A 15,356-nucleotide genomic window follows, 5' to 3' on the forward strand; every position below is an offset into this window, starting at 1 on the left:
AATGTAAATTAAAAAGAGTATAGGGTCAGGGATAGAACCTTGAGGAACCCCTGAAGTTACAGAATAAGAAGAAGAGTGCTGTCCATCGAGGACAACTTTTATACTACGATTGGAAAGGAAGGGTTCAATAATCATAAAGATGTTACCTGATACACCGTAAGAAGAAAGCTTATGGAGAAGATCAGCATGCCAAACTTTATTAAAAGCTTTAAAAATGTCTAAAGCGATAGCCTTAACTTCTCCACCTCTATCTAATGCAGGATAAAACCTATCAAAGAAGAACGAAATCCATATTAATGATCAGAAAGTAAGTTATTAGATTCAAGATGAGAGATTAAGTGTTTGTTAAATAAAGACTCAAAAACCTTGCTTATGATAGGTAGAAGACTAATGGGATATTTATTATTTTATATTTTTGTTCTGCATTTCCATTATCATCATCATCATTATCATCATCATCATCATCATTATGTATATTATCATTATTAATAATGTATTAACAATGTATAATGTACTAAAATTGTTCAAATGATAATTATGCATTAATATAGCACATTGGTATATATACATTTTTTTGTAATAATTTTGATTACTGAATAAACTAACCTAACCTAACATATAGCACACATAAATCTATTTATTTGTATTATTGCTGGAGTATGGGCACCAGCATCATCAGCTTGTAAAATTATGCCAAATTTTGAATGTTAAAAATATTTTAAGGCTAATATGAATTATCATTTGAACAGCTTCTTTGCTTTTTACGCAAAAAAAATTTTAAAAAGTTAAAAACTTAGTTTTAGATGATTACACACTTTATCGAAAATAATTCTACCATTAATTAATTAATGGAACACTTATAGAACACTATGCAATGAATAAAAAGTATTTCAAGTAGTTGACCTTAGTTTCACATCGTAGTTTTAGAATTTGTTGATTTTGTTGTGCCCATTGTTGTTTACATTGAGTACCTAAATTAAAAAATTTATTATATTTTATAAATGTAAATCACTGTGTATGGAGTAAATCTTGTGTAATCTTTAAATATTACACTTGAAATATTGTGGGAATATGTATAAACACAAGGTATAGTAATGTATAGACATGCTCGCCAGTTTCTGTTGAATAAAATGTTAGTTAAAAGAATTTTTGTTGTAATATGTTATTTTAGAGTTAATTTAAATAAGAAACAAAGGTATTAAAGGGGCAAAGTGAGATTCATTCACCACACAAGGGTAGTTATTTTTAAGTAGCGATTTTAAATATCTAGAAAATTTTGTATTTGTATATTAGAAAATTTTTTTTTTGAATTTTTAAATTTTGTTTTTGTAAATTAAACTTTTGAATTTGTTAATAGAACAAAATTATAAAAGTTTATGTAAATTATCCTCTTTTATGTTTTATGCAAATATAATATAAATGATACATTTCAAGTTTCATTAGTATTTTTTTGTTGTTGCTATTTTCGATGTACTTTACCAGCAAATTTAGTTTACCAAAAGTATTTTTAATTCCCTTAATAATAAAAAAACATTAACAACTTATTATAAAGTATATTATTTATTATTTATTAATATGCAAAGATTTTTGTAACTTTCCTAGCTGAAGATAAGTTAGTAAAAATGTAAATAAAGAGTTTTTGAATAATAAGAAAAAAATAAAAAAACAATATATTAAACATATTGATAAATTTAAACCAAAGAAGAACTGACATCAATTATTCAATAAAGTTTTTTTTTCAACTTTTAAATGAATGATCTTGCTTGTTAATGACAATTGTTAATGTTAATGACAATCAGGCTGTCTGACACTCTGATATATATGTGTGTGTGTGTGTGTGTGTGTGTGTGTGTGTGTGTGTGTGTGTGTGTGTGTGTGTGTGTGTGTGTGTGTGTGTGTGTGTGTGTGTGTGTGGGTGTGTGTGTGTGTATTATAGGCTGCCCCACTACTTGGTAGTTTGAGCACTTTAACATGGCACAAATAATTTCTTTTAAATTTCTTTATTGTTTTGTTGCTAAGATTATGTCCCATAAAATCAGAACATTACTGATGAGTCCTAAAGGGCGAAACAATGTTATGTAATGTTGGATATAGCTCCTTAACTTTTTGTTTTGTTGAGCATTCTCTTTATGGGATGGTTCATTGCTGTTTGTCTAATAACTGCTTAGTAGTTTGAGCACTTTGGTTGCTTCAATTTCTTTAAATCAGTTTTCTTGTTTTATTGCTATGATTTGGTCAATGGCAAATGTTAACATAAGTGCAAATTGGCATTTCGCACTTATGCCAATTTGCACTTATGCCAATGTTTGAAAATTGATTCAGAGAACTTATGCCAGTTTTTGCAACTGCTTCGCTCTTATGCCAATGTTTGCAAGTTTGTTTGGTGCACTTATGTCAATAAGTACTTATGCCAGTTTGCACTTGTGCCAGTTTTTGCAACTGCTTTGCACTTATGCCAGTTTGCACTTATGCCAATTTGCACTTATGCCAATATTTGCAAATTTGTTTTGCACACTTATACCAATTACTAGATATGCCAGTTAGCCCTTATGCCAGTTTTTGCAATGCTTCACACTTATGCCAATTTGCAGTTATGCAAGCTCACACTAACGCCAGTTTGCATTTAGGCTATTCGTGCCTATGCCAGTTCGCACTTATGAAATTTGCACCTATTCAGTTGTCCCCTTTCCACTAGTAACAAAAAAAAAATTATGATAAACTTGCTGTAAAATACAATGTAAAAGAAATATAGAATAAAGTAACAAACAGTTACACCATTCAAAGACTTTCTGCTGTGCTTTTCATGGAAAACCTCGTGCTTTTGTAATATTACAGGGTTGTTTTATTTGTAGCAGTATTTTGTTAATTTTGTTGCCAATGTACCATGGTTGATTTGTCTTTTTAAACCACGAGTCACAGATGTGTCTCATGTTGCTCCTAGTATAATGCAGTGCATGTAATCCACAACATCCATCAATAATATTAAAATAAGAAATCAGCAACAATGACTGGAACTCTTTACACCATTTTTTTTTTATTTTGCCAAGCTTTTCTTTTGCCAAGCATTATCTTGTTAAGATACCTTACATCATCAAAAAGTCCAGCAAATTTCTGTGTGGATATAATTTATTACTAAAAACGCATTTTGGAGTTCTGAAATTTTTGATATTAGTTTTAACACCAGGGTTTAAACATCACACACATCCTTATTTTTTATTAAGTTGTTTATTATTTTGCAAAACATACATTGCAGAACATGCTGAACAATAAACCTTGCTTACTATGTTTTCATTTAGAGCCTTATTAAACTGTAAAAAAACCTTGAGTTTGTTAATTTTAAAAATGTATAAACAAAAATCTTAAAGAAAGTTTTAGACTTAGTACCAAACCATAAGGCAGTTAACAACACATGCGCCCTTCGAATGTTAGTTACACATTGTAAAGGCCAAATTCTTTTTGTGATGACCTGAAAGCATTTGTTTCATCACAAATTCACATTAATGAAATATTTATACTGTTTCAATTCAGCAATAGATTTTTAAAAAGAACCATCATAAATGTCTTAAGAATTGTTGGCATTATCTTTCACATGGTCAAAACAATGCTGAATAAGGTCAAACAATTTGCAAACATTTCATTTAACTGATGTTCAAATGGTAGCACAAGAAACCAAGTGACAGTATGAGCCATAAAAATATGCAATAGGCAAAGCAAATCAAGCTTTGTAACAATAACCAAAGTTATGTCATACATGTTGCATTATAGCTAATGCAACATGTATGTCACAATATTGCAAAACAAAGCCCATTATAAGTGTGATTGCACTGCAATCTGTTATTGCAGAATCAGATAACACTTTTTCTTTATATAGAGAATCATCAAAAGAATCATCATCCACTACATTTTGATATCCAGTATTTAGCCACAATCCATCCATCCATCCATCCATAATTGTAATGATCATTTGCAAAACACAATTTTATACATTTTCTTTATAAATGTCAGCAAAAAATATTAATATTTATAAATGATAATTGTAAACTTCTTACATTCTTAATTGCGAGGAAGTCTCTCAGCACTTTTTTATAAGCAAATATAAAAAATTTATATACAGATATGTAAATATATATGTAATAACAATATGTCATTTAAAGTTATGCAAATGTAAAAATTTCATTTGTACAAACATCTCTAAGTGTAAACGTCTTTAGCATAAGTTGAGTTTGTGGGCAGCATATAGAACAATCATTTATAATATGTATAACATGAGATAACTTAAAATTTTATTTTAACAATTAGAAGTCTTTTGCTATATATACTTTCTTGCTATAAGTATATGCGACAAGATTAAAAAAAAAGGTTTTTAATCTTGTTGCAAACCCTCAGAAACAGCTGTCGAAGATATACGTTTAAGTGAAAAACAAACCATTTTATAAATATCTTATAAGCTCTGCGTATGCGGAAACAGTGCACATGTTAATTTTTGCTCTCTCAAAGTTGACGTGTGTGTGTATATATATATATGTGCGTGTATGTTTATATATGTGTGTGTGTGTGTGTATATATACATATATATATATATATATATATATATATATATATATATATATATATATATATATATATATATATATATATATATATATATATATATATATATATATATATATATATATATATATACAGGGCACAGGGCTGAAAATAAGCGCCAGGCATAGGACATTGTCCGGTAAAAAATGACATCTATCTGTCATTTTGTTCGACCCATATTTTATGTGCATTTATTTTCTAATCATTTTAGTTGTTCCAAAATTAATAATAAATTCAGTATTGTATATAAACTTTATTTTTTAACCCTTTTATTTTTTATACAGAACAAAATTGAAGTTGAACACATGGCTAGGTTATTAAAATACATTATTTGAGTTGATTCATTTTTTAAAAGATGCCAAAGCATTACATTTTTTTGAATTAAGTAGCCCGGTTTTTATCATTTATATTAAAAAGTTGCAATTAGTTATTAATTTAAATTTATAGTTAAGTATTTATTTTATTTTTTTCTGATGGTTTTTATAAATTTTTAATGATTTTGTTAATTAGATTGGGTTTTCCCTTTTTATAAAAAAAATATTTACCCTACATTAACCATTTTAGTTCAATTGTAGGTTTTTGACAAAATAAAAACAAAAAAGTTATTCTATATACAACATATATTATTATATTGTCATTATTTTATTAGAAACTTCAATTGGATATTTTATCTGAACGAAAGCTTTCAAAAGCATTAAATGAATTTATTCTGAAAGATGAAAAGGGTGCCATAGAATTGTTGGTTAAAGATCAGTTGAATAAAGCTCAAAAAAAATTGGTTAGCAAGAATATTAAAGAAGACAGTATACTTGTTGAAATATCTCGTTTAAAAGTTGATGATAAAGTTATTGATGAGAAAACAGAAGATGATGAAATTAATGAGGTTTTAATTTTTCAGTAATTTTTTTTTTTTTTTATTACTTATTCGGATTTTTTATCTTAACCTCTTTGATCAAGTTCTATATCTTTTTGTTTCAAGCCTAAGTATGAAATGCACATTTAGTTTAAAATCAAATCTTTTTATGTTTAATAAATCAATAAAAAATTTTGCAGTTATTAGCTCGTTATCGAGTACCAAATAATAATGATAATGTTGAAGATTCATTTGAGAGTGATGATGACAGAAATTTATTACCAAATGAACCTGAAGTTAGACCACTCAGAGGGCGTGGTAGTAGGGGTGGACGAGGTTTACATTTTTTAGATAAAACTTTTTAATTTTCATTAAACTATGATTATGTTTTTATTAATGAATATGTATGAATGTTTTTATTAATGAATATGTATGAATATATATATATACATACATACATATATATTTATATGTGTGTGTATATATATATATATATATATTATATATATATATATATATATATATATATATATATATATATATATATATACATACATACATACATACATACATACATACATACATACATACATACATGCATATGTATATATATATATATGTATATATATATATATATATATATATATATATATATATATATATATTTATATATATATATATTTATATATATATATGTTGAACGTCGTAATAGCATAAAATAAGTAATTATTTTTAAAAATAACACGATGTTTTTTATTCTTGACATGTTTCGTAAAATTTTATTTACATTTTCAAAAGATTATTTTACAATAATAAAAAACTCTGAAATATATATTAAAAAATAGAAGTCTTTACAGAGAAATATTAACGGACAAAAAATTATACATAATAAACCAATATATTTATTATGTAATAAATTGCTCTTTAAAAAGATGAATATTGCTTATCTTATATTTATTGTTAATAATTAATGTCAATGCAATATAATTTTTTTAACTTTGAGAATAACCTATTTAAGAAGCAACATTTGTACATTCATGTTAATAAACTTCTGGGTAACTATTTGAAGCAAGTTTTATTTTTATTATTATTATTTTTTGATATAATAGGTTAAGTAAAGATCTTATTAAGTAAAATACTGTTAAGATAATTAAAATAAAATATTTTTAAAGAATAATAAAACCCATGAAATAATTTTTTTTTTCTAAGTAATTTATGCATATTTTATGAGCTTGATAAAGCATGCAAAACATTGTAAAGGAAAAATGTAAAACAATTCCAAAATACTCTCTGTCATTCAAATAATTGCACATATAAGCAGTTAATGAAGTTATCGAAATTGACAAACTACATTGCTGCTACCTTTAAGATAAGATTTAAAATCAGTAGGAACCAAGGTTAACCTATTTTTATTAATTTTAAAAACTTTATCAATAACCTGATAGGTTTGATTTAGCGAATGGTCCACTAATGTGAATTAAGTCAAACTTTAACTAATATAAGTTTGAGTTAAAGTGATTATTCTTTATTCAATGCTAAAGTATAAACATTAAATATGCACCAATATACTGAAAAAAGTTTCAGTGAAAGAAGTTATGTATTGTATTCATGCTGTACACTCAAAAGATTCTATTTTAAAAAGTTTAACAACACAATGACTTTCAATGATTTTTGGCTTTCTTATTATATGATAATAAAGTTGTGTCTAAAATTTTAAATGCAAAAGCTTTTAAAAGCTAGTGAACTTCAATAAAACTGTAAAATACTTTTTGATGGTATTATGATTTATTTCATAACAGTTTTGTTAGAAGATTATTTTAAGTTTGACAATGATTTATTTTATTTAGATCAAAATACAATGAAAATTTTAAGAAAATTATAGGCTACTGTTATTCATGTTTTAATAGCTAACCAGACCCAAAAAAATATGGTTCTTTGTAAGTCTATTCCACGCCAACCTTTTCCATACTTTTTTTTACATATATCCTAACTGTCCAGACAGACATAAAATACAAGTCTGAACGAAACCCAACTTATATACCAATCATTTCTATACTTATTCTTTATTTAATTCAATATTTTTTTTTTTTAAATAATTCCTTCTGAAAAATTGCTTTAAGTGCAAAATTGTTATTTAAGATTTCGGTTCCGGCCAGAATTTTGGTTCAAAATGCTACCAAAAATGGATATCTTAAAGCTTTATTAAGCATTATCATTTTAATTAATTTAAAAAAAGTTATTTAAATTAAATGATAAGCTTGAGAATTAACAGAAATAAGATTTTGCTTAGTTTGAAAGCGAAATAATTTTCTTGTTTAAATTAATATTCATATCTTGTTAAGTTTTTAATTGTTATTATTTGAAAGACAATGTTGTTATTATGAGTATAACTTTTATATATATGTATGTATATATATATATATATATATATATATATATATATATATATATATATATATATATATATATATATATATATATATATATATATATATATATATATATATGTATATATATATATTAAATATTACTATTAATTAAATCCAACTTTTATCCTAATTTTATATAATCTACAAAGTGTTGAATTATCTGTTGTTTCTTATCAATCAACTCTTTTTTAAGTTTAGCACAATAATTTTTAATTGCATTCACGCGAGAATTTCTCTTGGAAAACAATATCGAATTGGACAACTACTTCAATTGGACAACAGTTTTAACACTATTATTTCCTTAAGGGAATTGTAGTGTTGAGATCGTTAATATTTGTCCAAAGAAAGTATTTTGCTAATTATTGTCCAAATGGAATTTTAGTGTAGCAATCATTACAATTAATATTGGAAATACAAAAAACTTGTCAGTTATATTTTTAACATTTGTATTTAAGGCAAACCAGCAACATTGAAAAACCATCTTATATTTCATTCTAACAAAATGAATTTAAAAAAAAAACAAGGTTAGCGTGGAAATACTTCATAATTTAAGCAAATAATCCAAGAATAATTCAGTGCAAAATATGTAATGGTAAAGTTTGAAGAGGATCAGTCAACCCTAAAAAACAAATGTTATATGGACTAATGTCACACCTAAAGAATCATCATCCTGACATCAAACTTATGCCAGAAAGTTCAGGAAATCCAAAATCCAACGAAGAAGCTGAATTGAAATTAAACAAGAGAAAGACAGTTCCAATCTTCAATATACGATCGAAAAAACAAAGAATTGATATGTTAAAATCTACAATTCCAAACTGGGCTCAAGCTTCTTCAAAAATTGAATCTAATTCTGAAAAAGGCCAAAAATTCAAGTCAATATTTGAAATGCTGATTCTTGACCTCCAACCGTGGTCTATTGTCAATGATGCTAGGTTATTGAGGCACCATGCTTTTGTTGCTCCTAATTGTGAAATTGCTAGCGAAAAATACTACAGAAGTTTACTGGATCCAACTTATGAAAAAATAAAGTTTGCTCTCAAGGAAAAGTTGGTTCAATCAGAAGCTGAAAGTGTCAGTCTGGCTTGATACATGGTCATCATTTCATCATGGCTACCTGGGGATGACAGTTCACATTATTTCCAAAGATTGGAACCATGTCAAATTCTGCATCTCTTGTTCTCAATTTGATGAAAGGCATACTGCAAAAAGCATTTTCAACAAGATCTAAACAACAGTAGAGTAGTGGGAAATTTCTTCAAAAATTGAAGTTTGCTTAAGAGACAATGCAGCAAATGTAAAGGCAGCCTTTAATGAACCAAGCTGTAATTATGGGTCAGCTGGATGCCTTAACCACTCCCTTCAGCTTGTTATCAAAAAAGAAATATTTTCACATCCAATCATAGATGGACTGATTACAAAGAGTCAAAAACTCTGTTCTTACACATCCCATTCCATTGCTTTCTACACTGAACTTTACAAACAGCAAGAAATCCAAATGGATACAAAATTCAGACTTGGCTTAAAGCGATGTTGTTACAAGATGGAGCTCTACCTATTATATACCTACCTATGCTTGAGCGAACTTTACACCTGAAGCTAGCCATTGCTGCCACCTTAATCAAATTTCCTTCAGTGGGAATTGAATTTTCTGCCCAAGATTCGAGCCTCTGTGAAAAAGTGGTGAACATTCTGAGTGTTTTGGAGGAGGCAACAAAAATGTTGTCAGGTGTTGACTCTTGCATCAGTTCTTGTATTCCAATTGTGACAACAATAATTAAAGCTTTGGAAATAACCTCTAGCGAAAATCAGTGTTCAGGAGTTGAAAATTGCTATAAAAAATGCAATAGATAAAAGTTTTTCAGAAAAAGTACTCATTTGCACGTGTTTGTCATTGAACTCATTGCAGCCATTACATACAAGTTAATAATGAGAAAGAGTTGCAGCGCTTTTTCTAATAAAAAAATCTGAATGAAAGTGTCTGCAAATATCTAACTTATGTAAACTTTAAAATAATGTTAAAAACTATACTAAGTTTTACAGTTTTACTTTTACTTGGATTGCAGCAACATCTCCATTTTAATTTATAAAATTTATTTGCCATTTTATAAAGTCTTTTGTTTATTAAATAGTGTTAAAACCTTTATAGAACAATACGCCTTAGTGGTCGAAGTGGTTAGTTCCCAGCATTTCTGAACTAAATCACCGTGGTTTAAGTTCTCCTTACGCTTGCACACACATATTTTTTTTTTAAACTTTTAGTTTTGAAAAAAAATATATGTGTGTGCAAGTATATGTGTGTTTAGATTTTGTAAAGCACCTTGAGATCTGAAAAAGTACCATTTGTATCTTGGATCGAGTAGAGTAGCTGCTGAACAATGCTCTGTTTTGTCAATTGCCAGATATTTCATGAATTCCGAATATTTCCCTCATATTTAATTTTTTCTGGATATCCATACAGTTTTCTGGAAATACAAGTTTAAAATATTTTTTATTCATCAAATAATTAAAACAGTAAGTTATCGTTCATCAATTACTCTACACTATATTTAGTCAGATTAAGCATTATTTGTATGCCTGTACAAATGATTTTTTATTAATTGTATGCGTATATTTATTATTAATTATTTTTTACTATTTCACCTAAAAACCTAGTTTAATTCACTTTAATAATTCAATTTCAATTTAACAATTTGTTATATAAATTACATTAATTTATAAACTCTATTTAAATAAGTATTGAAATACTTTTCTTTTTTTATATTTTGCTTGCCATTGTTTTAAATAAAATTTAAAACAATAAAAAAATAAAGTTTTTTAACATGTTTAAAAGATCAATAAAAGTTTAATGAGTATAGAAATAAAAAAATATACCAACACAGCATATAAAATAAAATATAATAATCTATGGTGCTTATGCCTTTCTCTTTTTTGAAAATATTTTTGTTTTGTGGTTAACAGCTGTTCCATTAAACAATTTGTTCAACAACAACAATAGCTGTTCCATTAAACAATTTGTTCAACAACAACGATAGCTGTTCCATTAAAAAATTTGTTCAACAACAACAATTTTGTGGTTAACAGCTGTTCCATTAAAAAATTTTCAAAGATGCTCAATATCTTAATTTTTAAAAAATGTTTTTTTTTTTGCTCTCAATGTTTTGTAATTTATTTTTTACTGTTTTTTATTTTTTGTTTATTATTATATTTGACCTATCATTTAACTGCAAGCTTAAAAAACTTGCCTTATTTTTCAAAAAAACATTTAGTAAACACTAACTGGTTTTTTGAAAAATAAGGCAAGTAAACCCAAAATTTACATTACCGGTCAAAAGTTTGGGTTCACTTGCTTTATTTTTCAATTCTACATAATTTTCTTCAAAAATTGAAGCTCCTTCCACTCAAAACTAGCGTCACATTAGTTTAAAGTATTTATTTTGACATTTTGTTTATAGAGAGACTACACACCTATTTGTGTATATAGAGTGTTGGTTTATCATCATTACAATAATGAATACTGTGGATATATTTTGCTGTTAAAATTGGGTATATTTTGCTGTAACAACTTGATATATTTGCTGTAAAACTAACTTAATGAACTTTTTTTTCACTCTTGTGGTTTATAGTTTTTTATATATAAAGGTAATCAAAACATTGCTTTTGATCAATATTGTAACGTTCATAGAATAATTATTAAGAACAAGGATTAATTTAAAGTATTTTGTACTAGTTTTAAAATTTGAAGGCAAATATATATTTTATGCTTTGGTTGAAGAAAAATGGGTAAAAAAGCAGTGCTAAGTGTACAAAAAATTAGAAGATTTTTATTATTAATTTTAAGGAAGGTTATTCAATATAAAAAATTGCTTTAAAAACCAATTTTTCTCAAAATGCAGTCATTAGAGCGTTGTAAAGAAAACATGAAACTGGATGTAATCAGAGTTGCCATTGTTCAGGGAGGCCTATAGCAACGCTGAATCACTAAGACAAATTCATCCATGTTCAAAGTAAAAGAAATTGTACTCGAACTGCTACCGAAATTTGCCAAGAACTTAATTCCATGAAAAAACACCAGTATGCTTTAACTGTAAAACAGTGTCTTAGCAATTATGGTTTGAAAGGAAGCGTTTCTGCCAAAAAACCGTTACTACGCAAGCTAAATAAAGTTAAATGACTGAGATGGGCAAAAAAACATAAAGATTGGGAAATATAACAATGGTCGCAAGTCTTGTTTACTGATGAATCAAAGTTCAAAATTTTCTGAGGAAATCATTGTTTGCCATTTATTTGGTAAATGTGTAATAAAACAATGTTTGATCCCAAAAGTCAAGCTTGGTGGAGGGTCAGTCATGGTCTGGTGATGCTTTGCTGGAAAAAAAGTTGGTGATCTTTTGCAAATTGATGGTACCATGGATAAAGATAACTTAAAAAAAATACTGAAATATTTTTTTAAATGCCATCTTATTCTTTCATTTTCTTGAAAGAATGATGAATGATTATTGAAAACAATGAGTAATTGAAAATTATCAGAAAAGTCCTTTTTTTTTTTTTTATGCGAAAATATACTACATGATATTCAAAATAATCTCCTATTATGCCGAAAATATGATTATTTTAACATAAATAGTATAAATAATTACCTATGATGAGAAAAATCTTTATTTTTTTTTGTTTATTATTAAATTTATCAAGTGAACCCAAACTTTTGACTGGTAGTGTAGGTAAATTATACTTATTTTTAACTTTTTTATATAATTGTTTAAAAAACTTATTTAATAACAAATATTTTCTGTAATACAAAAATGATTGCAAGGTGTAAAAGTAGCAATATATATAATCATTTTGTTGAATAAAATAAAATGTTTTTGGTTGCCTCCCTAATGCAGATTTTAAGAATGGTCCGTGGAGGGGGGCGGGGGCTTATTCAAATCACTTTATTGAGTCCTGAATTTGAATTCAGGACTCAATAAAGTGATTTGAATAAGCCCCCCAAAATATGCTCCTGTATTCATTTAGGAAGTCGTGCCTCCAAAAGCAGAGTAAGTACTCAAGGTAAATCACGTGGTCGTGGTGTAAGTTCACAGGTGCAGTTAACAATGCAAGAATGTAAGTATTATAAGATAAGTATTATAAGATACAAAATATTAAATTTTTAATAAATTGTAATAAATTAACACATAGTTTATTGTATTTGAGATTTTATTATTATTTTAGACACAACTTTTAGTTATTTTAACATAGTGAATTGTGAAGTGTATATTACTAAATTGGTGTTGAAACAATGAGTTTGTTGTTGATTTAGTTTTTATTAAGACCCTAATTCTGAGTTGCTTCTAAAATATTGTTCTTTTGAGTTTTTTTTAGTATGGTGACTCATTGCATTTAATCTATAAAATGAATCAACATGTTGTATTAGAAATATTGATAATAGACTTGGAATATTTTTTCTAGCTTTTACCTCTACTGTTCGGCGATCCAATAATAACAATAGCACGGTTTGTTTAAACGTTTTTATAACTTTTTATTTTGTTTGTTTGTAATTTGTTGTACTGAAAATTGTTTTGCTAAAAATTTTCAAATTTTTAATAATTTGAAAATTTTTTCGAAATTGTTAAATTTAGATGAAAGTTTTCAAAGCTATATTATATTTATATTTTTATATATTTAATTTATTCAGGTAGCCTATAAAATGGTAAAAACATTTTTGTTATAAATGCTTTTTAAGAAAATCATAATAGTATGCATATTAATTTAAGTCTCAGCTTTTAATTGCTAAAACAAATAAAAATAAAAAATCACGCTCAGAAATGGAAATCCCCATATATATATATATATATATATATATATATATATATATATATATATATATATATATATATATATATATATATATATATATATATATATATATATGTATATATATATATATGTATATATATATATATATATATGTATATATATATATATGTATATATATATATATGTATATATATATATATGTATATATATATATATGTATATATATATATATGTATATATATATATATGTATATATATATATATGTATATATATATATATGTATATATATATATATGTATATATATATATATGTATATATATATATATGTATATATATATATATGTATATATATATATATACAGTGGTGGAAAAAAATATATACACTATTTAAACATTTAGAAAAATCCATTTTATTCACAGCAATTGATGTTAACTGATATTAATTTTTATGTTTTTATAAACTTTATTGTTAAAAATTATATATTTTTTTTAAATTATGAAGTTTTTTTTTAATTTTTCTTATGTTACTAACAATTTTGTTTAAAGTAGCCAGAAATTTACTGGAAAAAATAATAAATACAGAAATAGTTAATTTGATTCTATATTTGAAAAAATCAAGAAAATTCAATGTTTATAACAAAATAATTTAAAGCAATTAAGAACAAAAACAAACTTTTCTTTTTTTCTGAAAAAGGTTTATCAATCACTTTATACAATATTTACAAAAATTGCCTAATATTTTGTTGCATGTCCTTTATTTTTTTTCACTTCGATTAGTCTTTTGAGCATGCTGTTGACCAATTTATGGCATGTTGATAGTGGAATAGCGTATCATGTTTTCACAGCCTCCCACAGATCCCTTTTGTTCCAAGGCTTTTGTTTTGCTACCTCATTCTTTACAATTTTCCATAAATAGTCTATTGGATTTAAATCTGGCGATTGTGCTGGCCAGTCCAATTGTCTCATACCATAGTTTTGGAACCATCTCTTTATGATAGAAGCTGTATAGAATCTTGTTGAAATATTCAGAGCAGCGGCGTTTTATCCTCAGCATAAGGAAGCATTCTTTCTTCAAAGTATATTAGTATAAAAATCAGCTTTCACAGTATCTGTTATAAAATAGATAGGACCAATATCAGATGATAAGAAACATCCCCACGCCATTATGCTTCCACCACCAAATTAAACTGTTTTTTTAGCATAATGTGGGTCAAACTCTTTCTTTAATGGTCTGTGGACAAACTCCTTACCATCTGATCCAAAGATACTAAATTTAGATTCATCTGTCCACATAACTGTGCCCCATTTCTTATTTGTCCATACAGAATATTTATGACAATGTCACTTTCTATTCATAATATCCTAAGTTAAAACTGATTTATGAATTAATTCACTAATATACATAATAATACCACCATATCATTTTTTAAATATTTATAATACAGATTAAAAGTAAAAAACAGTACCTTCAACTTCAGCAATGTTTTTTACTCTAATTTTAATTAACTGAAATGATATTAATATAAAATATTAGTAAACTGTAAATAATTAACTGAACATACAATGTTTCAAAATATAAAGTAAAATATTATTGAGTAGTGTAGAAAGGTCATATCAGTTTGAGGGGGAGTGACTAAAACACCCAGGGTTAGAGATTTGAAGGAGAAGGGTGAGAGAAGTGAC

At 26.3% G+C, this 15,356-nt stretch overlaps 1 protein-coding gene across 1 annotated transcript in view; it reads left to right on the forward strand.

Moving 5' to 3' along the window:
• Positions 1-15,356, forward strand: part of LOC100215233 (double-strand break repair protein MRE11) — a 66,092-nt gene that overhangs the window by 30,682 nt on the left and 20,054 nt on the right. The window contains exons 12-15 of the mRNA XM_065787813.1: positions 5,240-5,473; positions 5,644-5,779; positions 12,889-12,978; positions 13,324-13,367. Of these exons, the coding sequence (XP_065643885.1) occupies positions 5,240-5,473; positions 5,644-5,779; positions 12,889-12,978; positions 13,324-13,367 (504 nt within the window). The remainder of the gene's footprint in view (positions 1-5,239; positions 5,474-5,643; positions 5,780-12,888; positions 12,979-13,323; positions 13,368-15,356) is intronic.

This window comes from Hydra vulgaris, chromosome 01 (assembly GCF_038396675.1).
Source record: "Hydra vulgaris chromosome 01, alternate assembly HydraT2T_AEP".
NCBI classification, from domain to species: Eukaryota; Metazoa; Cnidaria; class Hydrozoa; order Anthoathecata; family Hydridae; genus Hydra; species Hydra vulgaris.